Source organism: Bos javanicus, chromosome 11 (genome assembly GCF_032452875.1).
Source record: "Bos javanicus breed banteng chromosome 11, ARS-OSU_banteng_1.0, whole genome shotgun sequence".
Classification (NCBI taxonomy): domain Eukaryota; kingdom Metazoa; phylum Chordata; class Mammalia; order Artiodactyla; family Bovidae; genus Bos; species Bos javanicus.
This window is the reverse complement of record NC_083878.1, coordinates 70,627,234-70,653,523: the sequence shown is the minus strand read 5'-3', so window position 1 is coordinate 70,653,523 and position 26,290 is coordinate 70,627,234. Positions and strand designations below refer to the sequence as shown.

At 46.6% G+C, this 26,290-nt stretch overlaps 1 protein-coding gene across 1 annotated transcript; it reads right to left on the bottom strand.

The window, feature by feature from the left end:
* Positions 1 to 6,946: 6,946 nt before the first annotated feature.
* On the bottom strand, positions 6,947 to 16,291 carry PCARE (photoreceptor cilium actin regulator). The gene is made up of 2 exons (XM_061432944.1): positions 11,928 to 16,291; positions 6,947 to 7,313 (listed from the first exon to the last, which is right to left on the bottom strand). Exons 1-2 carry the CDS (start codon positions 15,671 to 15,673, stop codon positions 7,136 to 7,138), a joined length of 3,924 nt encoding a protein of 1,307 aa, XP_061288928.1. The 5' UTR covers positions 15,674 to 16,291; the 3' UTR covers positions 6,947 to 7,135.
* Between the last annotated feature and the right edge of the window lie 9,999 nt (positions 16,292 to 26,290).

The following is a 26,290-nucleotide window of genomic DNA, read 5'->3' as shown; positions in this document are numbered from 1 at the left end:
TCAGGCTAGACTCAAGTTCAGGCACTGTTGCTTCTGGTGCGTGGCCTTGGAGCCACTTGTCAACCTCTCTGATCTTCCCTTATCAATCTTGTGCGTGTGGGATAGGAAGTGTGGAAATCAATGAAGACCAACCAAATGAGAAGTACAAAGACTCTTTATTCAGAGCTTGCTATAGCCAGGCAGTATTTTGGCAAGATCTCGTGCTTTGGCAGAGGTTCAAGGGCAGGCAGAAGATTGGGAAAAGGGGAAGGTTTCAGGTATGCCATCATTATTGGAGGCTGTTGTCCTGGGGAAGGTGTAGACACCATGTGGACCATGGCCTGCTGGCAACAGCAGTATCTCTAATGCTTGTTAAAGGGGGGACCCTTGGGTCATACTCCAGGCCAACTGAATCAGAAACCTCGGTTATCCTTACACACTCTGAAGCACCTGAGCCACAGCTTCAGTGCTCTGAGTGGTTGTTAGGGTCCCAGACTAGTCCACACTTGGGAATGAGCATCCCTAAGTCAGTATTTCTCAAATGCAGTTGATGAAACCTTTGTTTGGGAAGAGGCATGGAGACTGGAGAAGGGAGGGAGACAGGAAGCAAGGTGCTTGTTAAAAATCAGATTTTTATTCTCAGCTATAGACCTGTCCCTGGAGTGAGGCACCTGGGAGTCTGATCTGCCCAGGATCAGACAGGTTGCAGAAGCAGCGTCCTGATTGCCTGTTCTCAGCAGGGCTTCAGGAGTCCCTGCACAGGCTGGCAGGGCAGCATCACTGTGTGTACAGATTGCTCATCAGGTGGGCATTTCTGAGTCAGGGACCATTCAGGGGGCCCAGTTTGGTCCTTATCGTCACTGGGGCTTACTCAGAGGGCATTATGGTTTCTCTGTATCCTACCACCTGGTGTTCCAGTGAAAAAAGTTATAACATTTGAAGGTTTTGTTTTGCTTTAATCACAGCTGTATAATTACCTCTCTGTGGGTTGACGGCTATTATTAGCGTCACCTTGGGTTCTCCTTGAGAATTTTTACATCCAGAAAGTCATTCAGCACCTCTGTGGGCTGTTGTCAGAAGCTGTTAACTGAACCAAAGCTTTAACATATCACCAGGTTTTGTAAACATAGCCAATCCTTTCCCCTTCCAAAGGAGAAAAAAAAAAAAAAAAAGCCAGATAAATAATTTTCATGAAGGCAATTTGTTTCTCAGGGGCTGTATTTCCTTTTTGTCTCATCCAGCAGTTTTTTACTGCTCTGGGACACTGACAATAAAGTAGAAGAGGTGTCTCCAGAGTAAGGCTTTGTCTGCTCCTGCCAGAAGGCTTCACCTGGAAGCCCACTCTGGGGGTCATGGCAATGAGCAACAAATATTTTTTGAAAATGCTTTTTTTTCCTTAATGCCAGGGAGAGTTTTATGTGGTTGAGGTGCGTAGAGGGGATTATTATTTTTTAAAATTTTCTTGGAAATTTTGAGTTTCCATCTAAGTTAGTTTAATAGGAATGGCTAGCGCTATAGCTAGACTTGGCTGGATATGAAAAATAATTTCCTTTCTGTAAAAGTTGGAGAAAACAGAATTTCTTCCAGAGAAGTTTGTGGTTTTCCTAGACTGTTCCCCAGAATAATCTGAACATTGTTGCAATGTTGCAATTCTCTCTGGCCAGAGAATAGGGGACTTTCTTTGCCACAGGCTGACAATGTGTCTTTGGAGGAAAACATCTGACATCTCTCAGCCTCTCTTTTACTCCATTTGTAAAAGGCAGTGAAAAAATACTGACTTTGTTCATCTCCTAGGATTTTTCCCCCCAAAGATCTAATGAAACAATGTAGATAATTGTATTTTGAAAAAGTAGAGTGTTACAAAAAAATAATTATGATTAACTCTAGTCTTATCCCAGTAAAACCTGCTATTCTGAAGACATGCCAGTCATTCCTACCAGCTGACTGACAGATCACTTACGACTCAATGTGGGAATAAATGGGAGATTCAGAGGCTTAATTTGCTTTTCCCCTGTTTGGTATGTTTGACATATGTAGTTGCGATTGCCAGCAAAATGTTTTAAAGTCTTTTCACTTTGAAAGACACGGAATTCTTCAAAGAAGGAAGTCAATTCTAGTGGAGTTTGACAGCTGTTTTTATCTTTCTCTAAGGATCAAAGCACAGATCTAGGAGGGGGAAATGGTCTTGAGTTCTTTTCTTAATCAGAATCTTAGCATGCGGAGACGGCAGAACTGAACACCAAAAACAAAGATGACAGAGGGATTACGACTTCAGTCCCCACAGATGGCTCCAAAGATGGTTTAGAAAAGGCAGGTTTGCTCATGTCTTACAGATGGCAGGATTAGTTGATTAGCGTTGTTATTACTGCCTGGTAGATGAAGAAATGAGCCTGTAAGCCAGGTCACAGGGCGAGTCAACGGAGGTGTCAGGTCTCCAGCCCAACCAGGAGGAGCGGGAGAGTTTGGCTCCCAGGGCAAGGATCACATTCACCACATCCTCCCTTCTTTCTCCTTCTGCTTCCGTTCTGTTCTGCGTCCGTCGCTTCAGGCCCGTCTGGTTTGTCTAGGGGCATTACCTCAGTCCTTAGAATTGTTGCTTTCCGGTCAGACTGTTGCCTTGGGTGCCAGACTTCAAGGATGTCTGAAATTACAGCATTTGGAACCCAGACTACCAGGGTGGTCAACTTCTTCAGTCACCTGATGCAAGGCCCACAGACTAGGGTAAAGTTACCTTCTGAAGTCCATGAGTGTAATCAAGCCAGCAGCATCCAGGGTCCTCCATAAAATTGAATTAGAGTCCCGAGTGAATTAACTGTTTGCTCCTTTGCGTGTGCAATGCATCTTTAATTACATTTCATAAAACTGTCTGAATGGATTGATGGAACTTTATTTAAACTTCTGGTAGTACAAGGAGGAACCCATAGTGCAGTATAACATGTTCTGTTAATATAGGCTTGAAACACATTTACTTTATGGCAGTTCAACAGACTTTGATGTAGGGCTACTTAAAAATATATTACCTTTGATAAGTTTGCTTTGGCAGATAAGAGTGGGTGTTGGCAGCCTATATACAGTCAATCAGATGATTAATTGACAAGCATGTTGACACTTAATAATTCGTGGCACCAGCTCCCCTGATACATACAAAAATACTGGGTTATTTTAGGAAAGAAGAGTATATTTCTCAAAATCCCTTTCATTCACCTTGTAGGGTTTATGAGGCAAGTCTTGTCAAACGTAAACTCTTCACAATGAAAGTAAAGTCTCTTTGGTCTGTGTCTGCCCTGAATTTCCTATCAACGTGGGTTATTTTAGGTTCTGGACTGGGTATATGATGCGAGGAAGGAATATAGATCATGCTTATAGTAAAGAAGCACACAGACCAAAGCTATGGAAGGAAGTTATATTTCATTCTGAAGATTGTTTTTATATTTGCAAAAAGCTGTCACTATTCCACTTAAATATTATATTTACCTTTTTTACTCCATGAATCCTTTTGGCAGAGCTAGGAAACTGTGGTTCTCCCTTGGGGCAGCACTCTTTGCTATATTACTAACGAGTTGGATAAAGAGGGGGCTGAACACCTCCCTCTCCACAGCTCTGGGGTCCCCATGGGCATGGAGGATGGCCGTCCCATCCTCCAAGAAGAAAAGGAGTTGGCCCCAAGAAGAATCTGGGTATGATATGCACCCCTTAAATGAATCTATGTGGACTTGCTTTGCCTTTATACTCAATATTCCTTCTTGGTTTCTAACTATGAAGAAAAAGAACAGACTCATAAGTCTTTAACAGGTTGGGTCCATTGGCTTAATTAATTAAAAAAGACAAAACAAAACAAAAAATCTCTGCTCTCCCTTCCCCTAGAGGACAGGAAGTGGGTTGGCCCCAACACGGATGCAGGTCTTAGGCACAGGGGGAAGGCGGGTAAGAGTGACCCATCTGAGAAGCTCTAGAGCTGGGCTTGCCCCACACGGCCACCAACAGTGAGTTTTTTCCAAGGCAGAGTCAAAGACACAGGTTTGAGGAAAGGCCTGGCCACAAGAAAGGTGAAACAATGGATTTTCACACAAGTGGTTCAATGGGGTGGATTTAATTTATTTTTACAGAGTTTAATTCAGAATGTAATTTGGGCTGAATGCAGTAGTTGGGATGAGTGAGTGGAAGGTAAGTGAAAGTCGCTCAGTTGTATCTGACTCTTGGCGACTGCATGGACTATACGGTCCATGGAATTCTCCAGCCAGAATACTGGAGTGGGTAGCTGTTCCCTTCTCTAGGGGATCCTCCCTAACCATGAGTTGAACCAGGGTCTCCCACATTGTAGGAGGATTCTTTACCAGGATTCTGAGCCACAAGGGAAACTCGTAGTTGGGATAGTTGGGTTGGGATAGCCAAACACATCTTTGGCTCATCTGCCCCTGGGCCAGCTTGGCACCGCTTCATCTTAGACCTTTACTGACCCCCAGCTCTTTGGCCTCAGCAACCCCTCCCCTTTGCCACTCTCCTGGAAGATGACGGGATTCTTGAAGCCTTTGGGTCCTTGGGCATCTTGATGGCTATACTAGCTCATTGCCCCTGCTGCCTGGGCCTAGAGGTTTCTGGGTCTCTCATTATATGACATATGAGAATATATGGCGGTAGCCTGGCCCTGTCCTGGCACAGCAGGTGCTCAGTGGAGGTAGGGGGAGGAAAACTCACCAGCTGCTTCACTTCTGATGGCAGGAATCCTGGGTGCCCTGGATCCCTCTACTGCTGCCTGCAGGACAGACAGGAGGGGTGGGTGTTGGCTGCTATTTTACCAGCCTAGCTTTCATGGGGGTGGGGCTCTCCTCTTACAGAACCACCTGCCAGGCACCCTCATGAAGGCAGCAGTGGTTCATTCCAGACCTTTTCAGGGCATTCTATCAGATACTGAGCCTCCTCCATTACACAATATGCTCCCTGGCTCCTAGCTGCCCACTTTTTCCTCATATCACTGCAGCTGGGTACACTCAGCCCACCTCCCACCCCTCCACACTCAAACCAGCCAAAAATCTCTAAGATAAGGCCTTTTGGGGGAGGGTGGCAGGGCCCGGGCTGGAAATCAGCCTCACTTTCCATTCTTTCAGATCTTGCTTCCCATTCTCATCCTATCACTAGACTTGTCATTGCTGGGTTTATGTCCCCACGTAGCATCCAGTTTCATCAGCTGGGTCCCTGTCTCATCTCCTGGCAGCTGGGGTTTTATGTTGTTTCTTTAGACCTCCGGGAAGCCAGCCTCGAAACCTCGGACAGGGCAGGACCCCTTGTGACCAGTTCTTACCACTAGGCTGGATGGCTCCACACTGCTTGCCTCCTGAAAGCTTGCCTATGATAGGGGCCCAACCCTCGGCAGCATGCTGCCAGCCTAACCATGCAGGGACATGTCCTGAACAAGTTTTATCCCTACCTCAAACAAGTTCCCTGAAGCTGGCTGCTCTCACACACTTACCCAGGGCCTGCCTGCTTGGGTGGCTTTAAACTTCCAGGGTTTCCTGCAGCCTAGGCAGTTCCCAGGATCCACCCTCCTGCCTGGGGTGTGACTCCACCCCACAGTGGCCTGAGTTCTGCTCTGAGGATTAGAGCAGATACACGGCAAACACGATCTCACGGTGGGCGTTCACAGGCATTTCCCAACAGAGGGGCAAGTTGTGGCCCCTCGTGGTAGTCTCATCAACACTTTCTTGGATGCCTTGGAAGAGATGATCCCTGTCACCTCTGTCTGAGTATCTGAACAGGTAAAGGAGGGATTCCCTTATTTAGAGCTTCAGCCTGTCCATGGGGGAGGTAGCTGAATTCTCAGGACCCAGTTTAACACGTTCTTGAGTCGTGATCCACTGCAACAACACAGGGCTTGAAGACTTTAATATTTTCCAAACTTAAAAAATCAGCTTTGCAGCAAAGGTGGAGGATTGACCCTTTGCTGTACCCTGTGGGTGAGAATTCTTGTCTTTTGACAACCCACTGCACTGGCACTGAATCACCCAATTACTGCAATTTTTCTTCTAAATAGAAAGCATGCCACAGCCTCCAGTGGAAAAATTCCAAAAGCTGCTGCAAATATCTAGCTCAATTGGCAGAAGCAGGGTTTTGGCATGAACGATGGCTCTTCACTTTAATTTCAACTCCAGCAGAAGGTCTGCAGATGACTGGGAATAAAGTTGGCTGAGAAACCCCTGCGGGAGATTGGTTGTGTGTGTGTGTGTGCGTGCATTTGCACCCCTTACCCACATGTCCTTCTGTGCTTCAGTCCTCATGGGGCACAGAGAAAAGGCTGCCTTGTTTGGGAGGCTTGGTTGTACCCACTCAGTCTGAGAAGCATGTGGGTGTGTAGGACAGAGCATCTGAGACACGCTTAGCTGGAAAGGCAACAAGACTGCACCAATGGGCTGGATGCTTTGCTTTCAGGGCTTTGGAGTTGAGCTTGGGAAGCAGAAGAAGGAGGGTAGGTGGAGCTGTGTGTCTTAATCTCACCTCAGGCTTCTTATGTCTGGAGCAATCAGCTTCTCAGCAGAGCTCATAATGGATATTTGGATGCCGTGCCACTTTTTAACCTTAAAAAAGCTTTCTGTTTGTACAAGTAAGTGCATGCTTTAGGCAAAGGGAATGATGTGATAGTCAAGGGCAATGGAATGTTTAAAAAAAAGTAATGAAAGATAATAGATTCTAGTGCCAGGCACACCTGTGCAATTTTTCCTGCTCTTCCTAGCTGGGTGAGTTCAGACAAGACACTTGGAGGGTGAGTAGGCGTGGGGGTACTTTGGTTTTCTTGCTGCAAAACTAGGAGAAAGCTGTCTGTTCCCTTCATTGTTTAGAGAATTAGATGGTTTCATGGACACCTGGCTCATCAAGCATGCTGGAAATACATTTTCCTGCGAAATTAAGGCCAACACTTGAAGAATTAAAGAGTATAATTGTGGAGTCCATGTTGATAGTTGATCTTCGACCCTCGAGGCAAACCAGGACCCAGGGCTGCACAGTAGTTGTTCAGAATTTGCAGACCCCTCGGGCAGTGCCCCTTCCAGGCCTTTCCTGCATCTCAGCAGGAGTCTGGTTGGCCTACCCTCTCTGGGGCTAACGCTTGGCTGTCACCCTTGCATTCTGGGGTGACTGACATCAGTGTCACTCAGTTGGCAGCCCGTCAGGTCACTTCCTTCTGCTGGGACTTGTCCTGGGCATGGCCCACACTGGCCTCTCGCTGCAGCCCGTGGCCCAGCACACAGAGCTCTGGGGATGGCACACCCCTGCCGTTGCCCTTCAGTTCTAGGCCACAGGGGCTTTTCCATGGCTCTGTGTCCTTGGGGCTCTCCTCGCTGCCGCTGCAGAGAGAAAGCATAGGTGCCAGTCAAACCCTCCTCGTTGCTTCTGGCCCCGCCCCCTCTCCATTCTCTCTCTCTCTAGCCCTCCTGTCTGTGTCACCCACAGACCTGGTGGGCCCTTGTGCCAGGCCTCTGCCTTTCTGTATCAGCTTTGCCTGCTGGTGCTGTCCTTGTGGGTGTCTCCTCTGGTGGGGCACCATGGGAGCCACGCTCCTGGCGTTTCGGAGGACAGGCTGAGTCTTGTTTTTTCCTGGCACAATCAGATCCTGCAGCTCTGGACAAAACAGATCCCTCAAGAACTCGGGCTTTTATTTTGTTTTGTTTTAAAGTGTTAGTTGCTCAGTCGTGTCTGACTCTGCGACCCACAGACTATAACCTGCCAGGCTCCTCTGCCCATGGGATTCTCCAGTTTAGAATACTGGAGTGGGTTTCCATGCCCTCCTCCGGGGGATCTTCCTGACCCAGGAATCAAACCCAGATCTCCCACATCACAGGCACATTCTCTACCATCTGAACCACCACTTCTTATTCCATAAAGGGCTAGGCTTAGCTAGTTGAATTAAAAATAAAAGCAACACCAACGATAACAGCAAAAACCAAAATAAAACAAATGCGAAAACAACCCAGCTTTGCTCTGCTGCCACCCTTTTCCTGAACAGGATAAAATGAAAACTGCTTGGCCCAGACCTGGCCTTTGAATAAGACAGAGCTTCCCAGCTGCTGAGTGCCACAGTGAAGGGGCTCTGAACAAAGAGTGCCACCCAGTGTGCTCTGGCAGCACAGAATGGAGGGTGGTCCCAAGCATGGAGCAAGCCTAGGCCAGATGGGGAGCCAGCTCAGAGAGCCACCCTGGCCACGGGCAGCCAGGCTAGTCCTGTAACAACTGCATGGAAGGTGGAGTTGTCGGTTTAGGTTCCCGCCCTGGCCCTTCCACTTACTAACTGTGTGACCTGGAGAGTGTTGATTAATCGCCTTGATTCTCAGTTTCCTTTTTCGTCAAAACGAGGTAATAATGATACTCATCTCACAGGACACTCAAAGGTTTCAGTATTGGATGAAGCATGGAAAACTCTCCACACACCACCCAGCACACCATAGGCACTCAATAAGTAGTCAGGTGTCACTGGTGCTCTTTTGTAGCATGACCAGAAATTCACGCCCGCAAGGGACCTGAAGGACCACTCTGTCATATGGCACCTGAGGCTCCGAGCCTCTCCATCCACTACCCCAGGGCCAGGACGAGACCCAGCTCTCCATGTGCACAGACCAGAAGCCCTTCTCTCTGCCCACAGCAGGACCTTCCTGACTGTATTAGGAGTGTGCTCGGCTCTGCGTCCTTAGACTTACGTGGGATATCCAACCAGCAGAGGACAAGTTTGAGTTTGGACCCTGACCAGATCAGGGTGGCAGGAATGGGCGTAAGCGGGGTGGGCACTGGCACTGGCTGACATACATAATTTTCAGGCAGTGAGGAACCCACTCTGATCCTTAGAGCCAGTCTTATCTATGGCAGCCTCTGGCCCCATCATGAGTTCCTGCAGGACCCAGTGGTGTGCGGGTAACAGCTCCCACCTTACTGTTTGTCTTCCCTGTGCCCCTTTGGAGGGGGGGAGGCATGACCCTTTGCTGCCCGTGGATGGGAGCGGCTACCAGGAACAGGAGGGGCAGGCCCAGGGGACAGGCTGTGGTGCCCAGCATCCGTGGATGCTGACACTGAGGTCTGACACAGGATTTGGTTCTAGCATTGTGTCTTCTCCATCCCCAGCCAGGTCCTACATCTTCATGAGGTTTAGGCCAGGAGGTCAATATTTTCAGTTGCTGTATGGCTGTGGCTCCACCTGTTCCCAGACCTGATAGGGAAGCAGGCTGCCCAGGTCTCTGGATCCAGCGAACATGGCTGCTGAGAGCCCCTGCCTGGCTAGTCCTATCCTGGCAGAGAGTAAAACACTGCGTTTGCATTTAGGGGAGCAAGTCTGGACACACTGAGACCTGGAGAGAGACAGCTGCCTCCACCAGAGGATTCAATACTTAAATAACAGTTGAGGCTTAGTAACTGAGCTTCCTGGGGAAGCCTCCAAGGACTGTGCCCAATCCCCGGGCCCCGAGATGGGGAAGATATCAACACCATCATGTTTTCTAAAAAAGGGGCTCATGCCTAGCACAGAATGACAGATGGGAGATCAATACCAGATGCAGGCCAGTGCGTCCTGCAAGCCTGCCATGGCTGCAAGATACTATGGGTGGGGCTGCTCCTGCAAGTCCCCACTTGGGGAAACAGCCTGTTCTGAGCAGTTCCTGGCTTTCTGGCACTGACTTGTTGCATGATCTTGGGGAAATCAGGCTCAGTTCCCTGGCATTGTTTCCCATACACAGGAGGGCAGAAAAAATGCTTGTCTGCTACAGAGCTGCAAACGCCCTGCTCTTAGAGCTGGTTGGCTTTTGCTCCCAGATGCCAACTTTACAAAGGTTGGGTGGGGAGTGTGGAGGGTGTCTGGGGAAGGAGTGTTTTCCCACTGCTTCCATCATACGCTCACAGTCGCACAGGTTGGAAGAGCTTGGAGGTGTGGTCTGACCAGGAGACAGCAATGGGTGTGAGCCACTCTGTGACCTTCCACGTGACCTTGGGAAGGCTCCTGTTTATGCATCTTCCTCTTCCTCCCTCTTTCAAGCTACAATCACTCCACACCCCACCCCATCTCTCCACATATTGAAATTCAGGACCTAAAACAACATTTTAGGCTGCCCTATTCTGAGGAGAAGCCTGAGAGAATGGCAGTATTTTCTCCTTGAACAATTTTATGTTACTTTATTATTGCTCCTGCTGTTTTAAAATGTTAGTGTTTTTAATTAATGCCATTTTATTGTGCCTGTTCTCTCAAGCTCTTCTCCTGAAGGGCACAATTTTAGAAATCTAATCACTGAGTAAGTAGCAAGTGTGAGGAATAATGCATTAACATTTATAGAGATTCTCAGATGAAAGGTACTGTGTTGTAGGAAGCTCATTTTAGATTTAAGAAAAGAGCAACGTCACATTAAGATTCGTGCAAAAATAATCAATATTTCATTTCTTTCAAGTGGCTGGGAAAGTTTATATAACTATAATCACGCACAACTTTCCCGAGATAATATCTTTATTTAAAATTGACTGCCGAGTACTTTGTGAAAAATTACCATATACGCCTCGACAGACTGTGAAGTCTGTAACACGTATCACTCTGGCAGAAATTAACTTCTGATTTACACAACTGTGGGCACTGAAAAGATAGCAAGGACTGGTGCAGGCTGAGCTTTGTCTGATCTGATATCAAGACACATTGATAAAAGTCCCTCTTTAACTGACCTCAGATGTACATGTTTCTCCCCATGCCACAATTCAAGAAAAGATACATGTCCCTGTATATCCTGTAAAATAACCACATCACCATATGAGTCCTTTCAACGGCCAGGCAGTGGCTATACTTTGAGTCATGTCCTCTCACAGCCACCTGCCCAGGCCTGTCTGTGTGGCTGGGCCAAGGACATGCCCAGCAGCCGCCCTTCATGAGAAATGCGCACTCGGAACTCAGCCAGCCCAGGGCAGGCAGGGCGGCCCTTCTGCCTGCGTTCTCGAGCTCAGTGCTCATGGAAAGTCTTGTTCTTCCTCTACGCACTCTGAAAGGGGAGACGGAGAAGGAGGCAGGATTGGGCGTCCTCAGGAGTAAGAGGAAGCCAAACTTTTATACTCAATACCTCCAGGATCAGCCGTTCTTAAAGTGTGTCCCCTGGCTGCCTCCCAGAACTTTTCAAGGAAGGTGTTGTGTCTAAGTTGTCAAAACTGTGTCCATAACAATATTAAGATGTTATGTGCCTTTCCCACTCATTCTTTCATGAATGCAGAGTGGAGTTTTCCAGACTACAGGATGTGTGACATCACAACAGATTGCCTGCAGATGAAGGTCTGAGAACCCAGCTGTCTTTCTGTGAAGCCCACACACTAAAGAGGTTTGCAAAACTAAAGACAGTGTCACTCTGCTCACTCAATTTTTTTTGTTGTGAAAAAAATAGTTACTTTTCGTTATATTATTTATGTTAACGTAGAATGGGGCATTTTAAAAATTAATAAACACTCTAGACATCTCTCAATTGTAATGCAGTAAAAAGCGATAGATGCAATGCACAAAGGCCCCTTGAGGGTCTCGGTTTTAAAGAGTTTAAAGAAAGTCCTGGGACCCAAAGCACCTCCCGCTAAGACGCTGGTCTACTGGTGTAAACCAGAAAGGACAGGAATCAAGCTGCTGGCTCCGGACAGGTAACAGGACTCAACTTTGGGGGCCAAGTCGCTTCATCTCAATCTCCCCACATGTGAAATGAGGGGCATATGTGGCTGGACCAACGTGGTTGTTTTAAACTTTATTTGTATTACAGCAGAGCCTCTTGCAATGAAATCTTTCATGGGGACCTGAAACGTGTAACAGAGGAAAAATTGTTGCTTCAGGTTGGGGCACTGGGAGACCAGATATCTTGATACCCCCTTTCCATCTTGTTCTTCTCTTGGAGCACAGTTTGAAAACTACTGACCCAGATGATCCTAAGGGCCCCTCAGCTCTGTTCCCCAAACCACAGGACTCTCCTTACCTGCTCTGGCCATGCTGGGATTCACAAGCACTGCTGGTAGCGCCCGGGACAGGCAGGTGAAGGCGGACGCCCGGCCGGGGGTCAGAGGCTGTCCTTCGGATGAAAGGTTGAGGGTTCAGGGCACACAGAGTTGTCCCTCGCTGTGAATCCGTCCTCATTCGTGGCCCTGAGCTGCCCCTCCAGCCTCCTGTGGGGGTCTCAAGAGGCCCCCCAGCTTCAGGGGGCAGTGATGATGGGGTGAGTGGATGTACTGTTGAGAATGGTAGTTTAGCTTCAAACAGAGAGGAGGTGGCTGGGCAGAAAATGGAACGTGTGTTTCCGGATGCTGTGGCTGCCCGACTGTCTTCAGAATCTTGTGTTTCCTTGGGCCCCTGACTGGGAGATGCTGGGGGAGAGGGGGAGGGGCCAGAGGCCAGGGAACCGGCTTCTGTGCGCTGGGGAGGGGGACTGGAGATCTTGTGCTGAGCGAGTGGGCTTGCTGAGGGAGGGCTGGGCAGCTTGTGCTGGAGGGGAGGGGAAGCTCGTTTCTTCACTGTTGGGGGGCTTAGCCCCCTGGGACTCACTGGAGGGCTGAGGGGTGGGCTAGGGGACCCATGTACACAGGGTGCACTTGGCTGGGCAGATCTGTGAGTGGAGGGCAGGCCCGAGTGCCTCTTGTCCACTCTGGGCGTCCAGTGTGCCCTTGTGGGAGAGGCCTTCCTGACTAGCACAGGGCTTCGGCCTTGGGTCTGCCTTGGGGCCTCAGGAGAATGTGGTCCCCGCATTGGCCTGCTCAGGCTGGGTTCTGAGATCCTGTTCTGCCCAGATGTGTGGCTGGAATGGAGCCAGTGGATGACCTTCCGGGGAGGCTTGGAGAGGCCTGAGGCCCGGTCTGCCCGTACCTGACTCTGCGCCCTGCTGCTCTGCACCTCTGGGTTTCCGCTAGCTGCTGGTGGGTGGTTGAAGTCCAAGGCGAGCTTTCCGGTATTGCAGCTGCCCTTGCTGTTCCCTGGTTCTGTGCTGCGGGCCCTGGTGAGGGTGGCGGTGCTCTTGCTGGGCAGCAAGTCAGTGGGGCTCATGGAGACCCTTAGTCTTGGGGAAGCCCACGTTCTCCGGGCAGAGCCAGTCCCTCCCAGCCCTGGCACGTGGGTCCCTTCAAGGGGGCTCTCTGCCTGCTTGTTGCTCTCTGGGGGTTCCAGAGAAGTGAATGATTGGTCCATCAGAATTTCCAGAGGCGGTGGAGGGAGATCCTCTGGGTTCTCCTCTGTTTCCCAGTTGAGGTCCTCACTCTTGGTTGCTTCAGCTGTGAGCAGAGGGGGAAAGGTAGGAGCTAAGGGCCTCCAGCCTGGGCCCATCCTGAGAGATTCTCCACCCACTGCTGGAGAAATCCGAGGCTTTGGATACAATGGGGCCAGCCCTCTGTAAATGGGGAATCTGGGAGGCATGCTGGGGACCCCCCACTTCTTGGGGCAGGGGCTTGGCCCCGAGTCCTGGGAATCCCCCAGTGTCCTTAGACTCTCGGTGGGACTGAAGGTTTCAATGAGTTTCTTGACCGATGTTCTGGTGGGGCAGCTCCTGATGGTCTGGTCCCTGACTGCTGGAGCCTCATGGGCCCTCTCGCCCGGTGGGATGATGCTTGGGAGCCCCTCAGCTTTTCCCTGCCCAGGCTGTTCTCCCTCAGGGCGGGAGCAGCACTTCTGCAGGATGCTCTTGTCCTGACTTGGCAAAATGCTGAAGTTCTTGGTGAAGGATGACTTTAGCTTGCTGATGGCAGTGCTTGGAACCACCCAGCAGCGGTTGTCAGGCCTCAGCGTTGCAGCTCTGGGCTGCGTGACTGGCTCTTGGCTCTGCCCCTGCCATCGGGTGCCCAGGCTGTAAAACGCCTCCAGCCTCTGGCTGAGGTCCCTCTGGACCCTCCGCAGCTCCTGGAGGGTGGTATCTTCTGTGTGGCTCTTCAGACACCCCTCGGACTGGGACCTCCTCTGCCTCGAGGGGGCCCTCCTGCTGCCGCTGGCCGTGCTGGGTCTTGGGGGCACCGTGGTCCTCTCCTCTTCCTCCATCCAGTCCTGGTGCTCAGAGGGCACAGGAACAAACTTGATCTTTTCACTGATCGCTTCCTTCATCTTCAGAACCATCTCCCGGGCCTGGGGGCTCCTGAGTCTCCGGGGGTGTGGCTGAAATGGGCTTTCAGCACTGGCAGGTGAAGACCGTGGCCTTGGATGGGAAGCGTTTTTCCGCCAGGTGCATGGGCTCGTGCAGCTCCCTTCGACCTCCTCCTCCTCTGAGCTGCTGTCCTCACCTTCACTGAAGGATGGAGCATCCATGCACCTGGAGCCTTTAGAAAGGTGTGCTTCACCGGAAGTCCCCATCCCAGGGGGACCACACGGAGCACTTTGGCCTAGCCCCCAAGGCCTGGAGGCAGTATTTTCTGGGCCTGCAACAGAGGACCAGGGGCTCCCTGATCCACCCTGCACTGCTGGATGAACCTTAGCTGTGAGAGGCCTTGAGAGTGGGCAGTCCTGGGGTCCGTCTAAACCCATCCGGAATGGACTTTGCTGCCAGGTGTGTCCTGACAGCCTGGCTTCCACTGTGGGTGAAATCACTGGCCTCCACTCTGCAGCCTCCGGCACTAAGTCCCAGCTGGCTTGCTTGCCCAGCTTGTCTGCTAGCTGCACGGACTCATTGTCTGCACCGATGCCACTGTCCTCAGAGCACAGGGGTAGATCCCATGCTTCAGGGTCGCTGTGGCTGCTCGCCAAGCTCTCCAGGTGCCCCAGAGCCCTGAGGAGGTGTTCATCCGCGCCCCTCTTTGTGCTCAGCTTGTTCCCCAGGTGGGCTGCAGCAGCGTTGAGGTAGCTGCCGGAGCCCTCCAGGAGGCTGCTGGTGAGCAAGGCCACTGTGCTGCTGAGGTCCTGCAGCTTGCTGACTGTGTACTGCAGAAGCTGCTGCAGGAGATCTGGCTGCTCCTGGGGCTCTCCTTTCTTCAACGGCCAAGCCAGATCCTTCTGAACCTCCTGGAGGAGCTTGTCTCCATCCTTGGAGATCTCCCCCAAGAGCTGGTTGACCTCATCAAAACACAGCATCAGGAAGCTGACCATGGGCTGCAGCAGCTCGTGGGTCTGGGTGGCCTGATGGGTGATGCTCAGAACTGCTTCATATTTGGAGAGGCAGGCGTGCAGATAGGTGTAAGTGCGCTGGTGGGCCTTCACCAGGGGGTCGGGGAAGTCCACCTTGTCTTCAGACTCGTGGGCAGGAAGGATGGTTTGGCGGTAATGGCCCTGTTTGCTTGACCTGTGACACTTTGGTCTCTTTGCCCATTTGGAAGTCTCCTGGGTAATACTTTCTTCACTCTCTTCCCCGGAAAAGGCTGCCCCTTGTGACCCATGGGAGCTCTGTCTCTTGAATGGAATGTCCGTAGCCATGCAGCTTTGTGATTTGTTCAGCTGGGATGGGGAGGTTTTGGTTTCTGGGATCAGTCTCTCCATATCTTTTGCTTTGCCTGCAGTGGGATCCCTGGTGAGCTGACAGAGACTGTCAGCCACGGTCTGGGTCCACCTGGGACTAGGCTGTTCCTCTTCTGCCCGTTGTCCCTGTGATGAGCCCCCTCCAGGGTCATAGCAGGTGGAACTTTGAACCAGCAAAGGGAGGGAGCCTCTTTCAGTGGCCCTCTGATGTGCTGGCAGAATTGCTTTGGGCTTTTTAAAAAACTGGATGCCACTCTTGGCAACACTGTTAACAAGATCACTGTGGGAAGGTGTGCATCCCATGATGTCAGCCTGTCGTCATCTCCCACCTGCAACCCTCACAGTTTTCAGAGAATCATATTCAAAATAGAAACAGAAGGCAGTCTTACTAGTCCATCCAGGCAATCTGCAGGTCAGAATCCTTTGAAGTCCGATGCAATGTCCTAAACTTGCAACCAGCTCTCTTCACTTCCTTGGCCCCATCTTGCAGAGGTAGTAATGCTGCTCTCCTGGTGATGTTCTAAGGTTTGAGCCCTCTGCTGCTAGTAAGCAACAGGGCAATTCTAAAGGACTTCAGTCTCGTGGATTATGGGCCTCTGAGTGTTGCTCGTGTCCTAACAGATGTGCATGGCAAGTGGAACTTTAAGCCTATTAGGTTAATCATGCCCCAGCCAGTCAGCACTCACAGTGTGTTCTAATATAGAACTTCTCAGCATTTACTATCTTGGGAAGCGGATTATTTTTGCACGTGCTTATGCTTTTAATTCTGCTCAGATGCCTGCCATATGAAACCTAGAGAAACGAGCCATAATTGCAAAAGGCTCTGGAAGAGACACATTTGTGGAGAGGAAGTAAAGGGCTCACTGATGACAGATCCTTAAAGAGAAGTGACCTTCACAGTTTAATAAGGGCACAGCAGGCTCCAACCTGTTACTACCCAGAGGACCCCAAAACACACAATAGATGGGAACTGAAGTGATGCATTGCTGTTTGTGTGGCTTATAAAATAGACCACGACTTTATAGTGCTGGTGAACATCTCTAAATAAGACGGGGAATAAAGAAGGTCAGGTGGCTTTCCTTTACACTAGAAAAGGAAGGTAGATTGCTTGGAGGCCTGGAGGGGAAAGCAGAAAAACTCACCACCGGCTCAAGGCCAGTTACTGTGGACTATAGCTGCTCAGGGAGGCAATGCTCTCACAGGAAAACAGTTTTTATTAAACCTTTCTCATAGGAAAAGAGAACAAACAAACTGTGGAAAATTCTTAAAGAGATGGGAATACCAGACCACCTGATCTGCCTCCTGAGAAATCTCTATGCAGGTCAAGAAGCAACAGTTAGAACTGTACATGGAACAACAGACTAGTTCCAAATTGGGGAAGGAGTACACCAAGGCTGTATATTGTCACCCTGCTTATTTAATTTATATGCAGAGTACATCATGAGAAATGCTGGGCTGGAGGAAGCACAAGCTGGAATCAAGATTGCCAGGAGAAATATCAATAACCTTAGATATACAGATGATACCACCCTTATGGCAGAAAGTGAAGAAGAACTAAAGAGTCTCTTGATGTGAAAGAGAAGAGTAAAAAAGTTGGCTTAAAACTCAACATTCAGAAACTAAGGTCATGGCATCCAGTCCCATCACTTCATGGCAAATAGATGGAGAAACAATGCAAACAGTGAGAGACTTCATTTTCTTGGGCTCTAAAATCATGGCAGATGAAATTAGAAGACGCTTGCTCCTTGGAAGGAAAGCTATGACCAACCTAGACAGCATATTAAAAAGCAGAGACATTACTTTGCCAACAAAGGTCCATCTAGTCAAAGCTATGGTTTTTTCAGTAGTCATGTATGGATGTGAGAGTTGGACTATAAAGAAAGCTGAGTGCCAAAGAATTGGTGATTTTGAACTGTGGTGCTGGAGAAGACTCTTGAGAGTCCCTTGGACTGCAAGGAGATCCAACCAGTCAATCCTAAAGGAAATCAGCCCTGAATATTCATTGGAAGAACTCATGCTAAAGCTGAAACCCCAATACTTTGGCCACCAGATGTGAAGAAATGACTCACTGGAAAAGAATCTGATGCTGGGAAAGATTGAAGGTGGGGGTGGGGGGAGTGGAGAAGGGGATGACAGAGGATGAGATGGTTGGATGGCATCCCTGACTTGATGGACATGAGTTTGAGTAAGCTCCGGGAATTGGTGATAGACAAGGAAGCCTGGCGTGCTGCAGTCCATGGGGTTGCAAAGAGTCAGACACAACTGAGAGACTGAACTGAGCTGAACTGATAGGAAAAGAAGCTAAAGTGGGGGCAGTGGAGAGCAGTTATGAATAGAACTTAAGGGAAAAATGTGTTTTCCTTTCAACCCCAGCTTCTCAATCTGAACCTGGTGCTCTTGCCCATAGCTAAGGTAGCAGCTGCCCATTTAAAAACTTATTTAAAACTGTCTTTGCTGCCCATAGGGTTTCACTTGTGGCTCAGCTGATAAAGAATCCACCTGCAATGCAGGAGACCTGGGTTTGATCCCTGGGTTGGGAAGATCCCCTAGAGAAGGAAAAGCCTACCCATTCCAGTATTCTGGCCTGGAAAATTCCATGGACTGTATAGTCCATGGGGTCACAAAGAGCTGGAAAGAGTTGAGCGACTTTCACTTCACTTGCCGTCCATAAAGTGTAGAGCAGACATTTGGAGTAGGAAGACTTGGGTTTAAATATTGACTCTTCTCCTTTAAGATGGGGGAATTTCCACAAGTTATTTAACTTCCCTGGGGCAAAACTCATCTCTGAAATGGAGATAGTGGCACCTACCACCTGGAGCTGTTGTGGGGATTAAGTTAATTAATGCGAGGTAAGTGAAGTGACTTAGCAGCAGCAGCAGCAAGTGCTTGGCACAGTGCCTTGCAAGTGATAGGTACTCAAAAGAAAAGAAAAGAATTCCTTATTCCTCTCCCCCGGCATCTCAGCCACTTATAATAATAAAAGTCATGAGAAAATTCACTAGTTTGCCCAGGACCAAGCCCCAGTCCTTTCGGGAGTTGTCTGGAAATAACTGCCTACTGAGGCTTGGAGGCCCAGATCAGGTTTCTGCCGCTCTGCGTCTGTGCAACCCCTTTGCTCAGGACTACTGAGCAGCAACACTGCTGCCCCAGGACTTCTCTGAGACCTCCTTGTGCCATTTTTCTGTTTTTAAGCACACAATTGAAAGTAAGTGAAGTCGCTCAGTCGTGTCTGACTCTTTGTGACCCCATGGACAGTAGCCTACGAGGCTCCACCATCCACGGGATTTTTCAGGCAAGAATACTGGAGTGGGCTGCCATTTCCTTCTCCAGGGGATCTTCCCCACCCAGGGATCAAATCCGGGTCTCCTGCATTGCAGACAGACGCTTTACTGTCTGAGCCACCAGGGAAGCACAATAATTCCCACCAACTGTAGGAGAGAGACAGGCTTCAGATTTGGGGGTATTCAGCTGATTGACAATGTTTAATTTTCCTAATAGAAAAAAAAGATTACATGGAGCACCTCCTAAAGTTACTGAGAATGGAGTTACATTCTGCCTTTATTGCTTTCATTTTCTCTTACTGAGTGCTGTACAACCAACAAAAATAACTGTAGGTTTTAGGACTTAGGGATCCCTTTTCTGCCGGGAGCAAGCTCAAGACTGGCTACCAGGCTGTGTGCAGAAGCTGGTGTCTATCACAGCCCTATGCCCCAGAGTGCATAATTAATAAAGTTCTCCGATCTGTTTATTTGAAGCAAAGCTCGTGGGAAACACAAAGCTGACTCACTGCCTGGGGGCGAACTGTGTTAGGCATCAAAACGTTGTTTCATTTGTCAGAGCCTCGGCTGGCCCAGTAAACAAGCATGCCAAGTGGGAAGAGTTCTCTCTCTTGCATTTAACACAGTGCCACGCTCATCTGAAGGGTTCTTTATGTAAGTTCTTCTCCTCTTGGGCTTTTGCTTGAATCATCTTTGTGAAAACTTTTGATCTAAGTGGCTAAAATTATTTCCAAACCAATGATCAAAATAAAAGTATTTTCCTGGAGGATCAGCTGTCAAACAGCTTTGTGCCTTATAGACAGGTTTTCTTGACTATTCCAAATAATTTAGGAAGCACTTTCTTCACTGCCTCTCATTTTTCATTAAGACTCACTTTTGTTTTTCTTCCTTTTCAAACTTGTGTTGCTTCAAATTAAAAAAAGGGAGAAGAATTGCTTTGAGTGGGAATGTAAAATGACCCAATTTCTTTGGAAAGCAGTTAAGCATACACCCATCTCCTGACCCGTCATTTCTATTCCTAAGGATTTACTCAAGAGTGTTGAATGCCAAGGTCCACAAAAGAGACTGGTACAAGAATATTCCTACTAGCTTTATTCATAATAGCCTCAAATTGGAAACTATCCAACTGTCTGTTAATAGGGAAATACATAAATTTGGCGTTGGAATACTTGCCAACAATAAAAGGAACAAACTATTGAATATGTAACAACATAAGCTTAAAAATTGGTATGCTGAGTGAAAAGAAACCAGACGGGTCCCACCAGAGGGAAGGCTACAGGGTTAGGGTTAGAAACAACCCTAACCTAAGCAAAGTAGTGAGAAGCAACTCTGGATTTGTTCTGCAGCCCAAAGAAGTTCTCCAGGTTGCCCTTCCAAATTGTCTCTGTCTCTTATAAGGCCCTTTGGATTGACGGCTTGGCTGGTGGTCGCTGGTTTAAAGTCTGTCTCCAGGTAGAGACTTTCAAATGACCCTTAGTGTGAATCCTAGACCCACAGGAAGTCCCAAGCTCTGCCACCTCTGTACTCAGCCCAGATGGCTGGTTCTCTGGCCCTCAGCTGGCTCACCTCCCAGGGCTCTTGCCAGCCAGAGTGGTGGCTGGGGCCAGGAAACCGAATATGGTAAACGGCTTCATGCGTGTGTGCGTGAAGTTGCTTCATGTTGTGTCTAAGTCTTTGCAACTCTTTGAACTGGCTCTTCTGTCCATGGGATATTCCAGGTAAGGATACTGGAGTGGGCTGCCATTCCCTCCTCCAGGGAATCTTCCCCACCCAGGGATCGAACTCACATCTCCTGCATTGCAGGTGGATTTTTTACTGCTGAGCCACCAGGAAGCACAAACGGCTTCATACTAACTATCAATTAAAGTCTCTAACTGGTAAAGTAAACTTCTGTTTCCAGTGATATTTTAAAGTAAGACATGTTGATTTCATCAAAAAGCTTGTATTTTACATACCTTTTAATTTTAATTTTTATTTCCTTCTCTTTTTTTGTGCTTATATTTTACATAGGGGCTAATCATTAGGCCATTGTATTATCTGCATTAACTTAAACATATTATAGACATTTTCCATGTTATAGTGTTTTCCCATGGACGGAGGAGCCTGGTGGGCCGCAGTCCATGGGGTCGCTAAGAGTCAAACACGACTGAGTGGCTTCACTTTCACTTTTCACTTTCATCCATTGGAGAAGGAAATGGCAACCCACTCCAGTGTTCTTGCCTGGAGAATCCCAGGGACGACGGAGCCTGGTGGGCTGCTGTCTATGGGGTCACACAGAGTCGGACACAACTGAAGCAACTTAGCAGCAGCAGCAGCAGTGTTTTACCACACTTGAGGGAAAGACAGTGATGTGTATAGTGAAGGCAACAACCTCTCACTTTAACAAAAAGGTAAATATCCAAGAGTCTATATGTATAAAAGAAAGCACAGGTCATGAATTTGCTAATTTTCCTTTCCTGAGGCAGGTGTTTCTCAGTGTGAAATCCTTCATAGAAATGCATATAGATGTAACCCCACATACCTACCCCATGGCATAGGTGGATAAAAAAAAAAAAAAGTGACCAAATATATAGGATTTGTGTGAAAAGCTAGTGTCCGAGGCAGAGACAAACATCTTAATGAAGCGGTGAAGCTGGACTTCAACCTCAGGTCTGGCCGACTCTCAGGCTCTGGGTATTCCCACTGTTTCAGGCTGTCTGCTGTGACAGCTCAAAATCAGCAGGTGGAAGTGTGTTGATGATTTTCAAAGTGCCCTCAGGAGCCATTGAGTGGTCTGAGGGACACTTCAGCTTTAACTGACCACTTCCACTTTTCTCTGCTTAACATATGGGTTTTCCTATAAAATACCTTGTGAAGGGATTTAGTAAAGATGTGTTGGGACTTAGCCACCTGTGCCCAGCTCTGGGCTGTCACAATCCTTGAGTCATTTCACAGATGATTTCCAAGGTCTGTTCTGACTCTAACACCAAGGTCCCTTCTGACTCTAACAACCTTGTTGTTAAGACTGTGGTTCTGTAATAGTTTGGCCTTAACAGAAAACAAAGTATTTTCCTTCAGAGGAATGATGTAGAAGTCTGATTGCCATCCCTTCCTTACGAGTGGTCATTAGGATATTCCCAATCTTAAACCCTGTAATATAAAAGCCCCCTCAATTGGTCCAGACTTTTTGATCTGATTTCAGCTCAGATAGTACAAACATCAATCAGATTATACAATACTTTCATGCTCTTCCAACTTCTTAATGCAGTAGTTAGTTATCATACTATTTTTTAAATCAGAAGAAGATTTTACTATTTAATGTGAAGACAATTCATGCACATAAATTAAACTAAGAGGTGAACAATCTTAGTGACTTTGAGATGATGATGATGATATTTATTGTCATGAATGTTTCAGGCTCTGTTGCAAACACTTCACATATCTTCATTAATTATACTATATGTAGCTCATGCTTCGGGAGGAGCAGGTTGAGAAACTGAACATACGCAAAATAGAGTTTAGCATTATCATTAGACAAGACCCCACACCAGGAAGAGAGGAAAGAGTAAATTAAGCCTAATGTCTCTGGGAGTTGGTCCCTGAGATGGTTGTAAAGGATACTCTGTACTGAAAAGTCCTTGATTCACTGGGTGAATGGGTCCCTTCCTTTCTTCACTTCTGAGCTTTCTTCCACTTCTCAAGCCCAAGAAAAATCCCTAGTTTATTGCCTTTGACTTCCAGATCTCAGTCTCTCCTCCTATAATACAGGGATGGTGCAGGGGAAGGGCTTCTGGCTTTGAAGTCAGAATACAGCACATGGGGGAGGAATTAATCAAGATTCTTCCTAACTGTCAGATCACTGCTCACATGTTATTAGAAGGACCGTTAGAAAAATTGTGTTAACAAGCAGATAAGCTGTGGGACCACGTTAATTCCCAGTAGGGAAATAGCAGAATCTAATTTCTTGACTTAAAGACACTAGTTGTTTACTTGTATATTTACTTTAAAACATATGTACCCTGGGCCTTGGAAAGATCTTGGCTGCTAGTTGTACAAACTTCTCAAAATAGACTCTTTACTCTTGTTATTTTTGGTTTTGTGTATTTGGCACATTTGGGGAAAGACATTGGGTGATGACGTGAATTCATGGTGGAATGTGGGTGAGGAGCCAGTCTCACGATTTCTCAGGGTTCGAAAAGCAAGTAGAGAGAGTTTTTGTAACATCGTAGCCTACTCTGTGCATTTATCCTTATATTTAAATACTGTAATATTTTCTGAGCAATTGCCCTTGGACTGAAGAGCAGACAGCAGATTCAGTTCTCTCTCTCTTTAACGTTTTACATCCATAAGAATGGCTTGTCTGTGCTGACTGGGGGATGAAACGCCAGCCACTGCATATAACCTAACCTGGGAAATTTCATTCCTGTTCATTCACAACTTTTTGAATGCATTGCTTTTATAAATTTAGAATTATTAAGACAAAAACAGCCTCCCTCCAAACAGCCAAGTATTTACAGTAATGTTTAAGGGAGGTTAATTATCTAAGGATAATTGGAGAACAAATAAGGCAGGTGATAATTAAAATACTTGATATTTAAAAACTGAATCAGCTGAAACTTTGGATCTTGGACTTCTAGTCTCTAGAACTGTGGGAAAATAAATTTGTTACTAAGGCCACCCCATCTATCGTATATTGATATGGCAGCCTGATGAGACTAGAGAGATATTATTTTTTAAGAATGGTATATTTTTATTTATTATAGAAACTTGTATATGAATATTCATAGCAGCACTATTCACTATAACACTATAGATAAAGGTGGAGACAATAGAAATGTCCATCGACTGACGAAGGAATAAGCAAAATGTGGTATAGTCATCCAATGGAATATTATTCAGTCATAGAAAGAGTGAAGTGTTGATAACATTGTAACATGTTAAACCTTGAAAACATGCTATGTGAAAGAAGCTAGATACAAAAGGTCATATCTGATTCCATTTACATGAAATATCCAGAATAGGCAAATCCATAGAAAGAGAAAGCAGATTAATGGTTGTCAGGGGCTGGGGTGAGGGGAGAATGGGAGTGACTACTTAAGGGGTAAAAGGTTTCCTTTTGTGGTGATGAGAAGATTCTGGAACTAGAACTTAGTGATGGTTGCATTAACATTGTGAAGGTACTGAATGCCTGAAGAGGTCAAAATGACAAATGTTGTTTTATGTGCATTTTACCACAACAAAAGAGCAGTATATGCAAATGTAAGCATTTAGAAAATACAGATAAGCTCAAAGGGAAATAAAAATGATTATCTATCTATCTATCTATCCTTTTCAATAAAGGCAGATTCTGCTGTACTTACCATTTGGCACCTAGCTTATCTCTTACTGTATCATGAATTTATACTCATATAATCAGGTATTCTTTACAGCACTTTTAATGGCTACACAATATTCCATTGAGCAGAGAAATGATAGCTTCTTTTGCCGGACTCTTACCATTGATAGGTTATTTCTATCGAAGTATTCTTGAAATGTCCTTGTAGAGAAATCCATGCTCACATTTGTGATTATTTTCTCAGACTAAATTCTGAAATGTGGAATTGCTTAGCCAAAGAACATAAATTTTAAAAAATTGACTTTAGTTTTTAGAACAGTTTTAAGTTTACTTGGAAACTGAGCAGAGAGTTCCTGTATATGCCCCTCCCCCAGCACTCAGTTTTCCCTATTGTTAGTCTCTTACATTAGTGTGATACAGTTGTTATTAATTAAGGAACCAACATTGACACATGATTATAACTAAAATCCACACTTTATTCAGATTTCCTTAGTTCTTACCTGATGTCCTTTTTCAGGACCGCATTCAGAGCACCATATCACATTTAGTTATCACAGCTTCTTAGGCTCCTCTTGACTCTAACAGTTTCTCAGACTTGCCTTGTGTTTAGCGATCTTGCCAGTTAAGTCCTGGTCACCTTGTAGGCTGTCCCTCAGTTGAGTTCTGTCTAATGTTTTTCTCATGGTTAGACAGGGGCTGGGGAGTTTTGAAAGGAAAATCATAGAGGTAATGTGCCTTTTTTATTGCATCGTATCAAGGATATGTACTGGCAACATGACTTATGGCTGTTGATGTTGACCTTGATGCTGACGACCATGATGTTGGTGTTGACCTGACCGATGCAGAGCGCATCAGGTTGCTCAGTTGTAGTTATTCCCTCAAATTCTCTCTACTCTTTGGAAATATTCTGAGCAGTCCCTTAGGGAGAAGGGAGTTACACTCCCCATGGATATAAATATTTTTAAGGTTTTTGGTATAAATTGTGAAGTTATTCTTCAGAAACATTTTACCAGTTAACATTCTCGGCAGCAGTGTGACTATGTGTCTACTTTACTGTAAATTTTCCAACACTGGATATTATCCTTTAAAAAAATATCTCCTGAATTTAAAGAGGAAAAATGGCATCTCATTTTCATTTGCATTTATGAGTTTATTAAAAAGTTGGTATATTTTAAAAATTATATATTTTGTTGGCCATATTAACATTTTGACTGATCATATAAGTTGTCACACTGCCAGTAAGTTTTTAAAAAGTTTTCTCCTTTCCTTTTAATTTTGTTTATGGTATTTTGGAGGGACACAGACGTTTTCATTTCACATGATCAATTCTATCAGTCTTTCTTTATAATTTCTATCTCTGTTGTCATGTTTAGAAATGCCAACTTTATACTTTGTAAAATACCTGGACAAATTTATATTCAGGGAGTTATTATTATAGTGTTCTTTTTCTTTTATTATTGCTCATTTTTTTACTTGTTTATTTTTTGTTGCTTATTATTATTGTTTCCGTGTTGTTGGTTGCACTGGGTCTGCGTTGCTGGGTGTGGCTTCCTCCAGCTGCGGCTTCATTGAGGAGCATCTGCTTCCCACTGCGGTGGCTTCTCTTGTTGTGGGGTGAGCTTCAGTAGTTGTAGCGCATGGGTTCCAGTAGTTATGGCGTGTGGGCTTTAGTTGCTCCATGACATGTGAAATCTTTCAAGATCAGGGATCAAACTCATGCCCCCTGCATTGGCAGGCAGATTCTTTTCTTTTTAGGAAGCATTTTTTTTTTTTTTTTAAGTTGAGTTCCCATGAAATGGGAGGATGTGGCTTGACTAGATCGAGCTTTATTTCTGAAACAGCTAACAGTGGACACATTTCAAGATGGATAATTGTAACTTATGGCCTCTCATGGAGATTTCTGGGACTGGCTTTAATATTTTGAGGAATTCTCGAAATGGAAGTGAACTGGCTGACGTATGATACTAAGTTATTTGGGAGCTACACAAATAACTGGCAAACAAATGGGATGACTTGGAAAATGTGTATGTGAGCACTTAGTGAAAGACGAGCTTTGAAGTTCATGAGGATAAAAAGTGTGACTGTTAAGCGAGGATACTAATTTGATCACCATGCTTCAGTAATCTACATATTTAAATAAGCAGTCAGATGTGAGGAGAAGGGGACTTGGGGTGCTGGGATGCTGGGGTAACCATAAACAGGCATTTCAACAAACAGCTGTTTCCCCAAAATATGTTAAAAACAATCTCATTTAGAAATTTCTTCTTGGACAGTTTCAATCATAAAATAAAAGTAATCTAATACTGTTAGTTGTATCTTACAAGATAA

What these genes read in the sequence shown, in the direction of transcription:
- PCARE (XM_061432944.1), bottom strand. Translation starts at nt 15,673, where the DNA reads ATGGGATGCACACCTTCCCACAGTGATCTTGTTAACAGTGTTGCCAAG. An exon ending in TCCCAGCATGGCCAGAGCAG is followed by an intron (nt 7,314 to 11,927) that starts GTAAGGAGAGTC and finishes TTCTCTCTGCAG; the next exon opens with CGGCAGCGAGGAGAGCCCCA.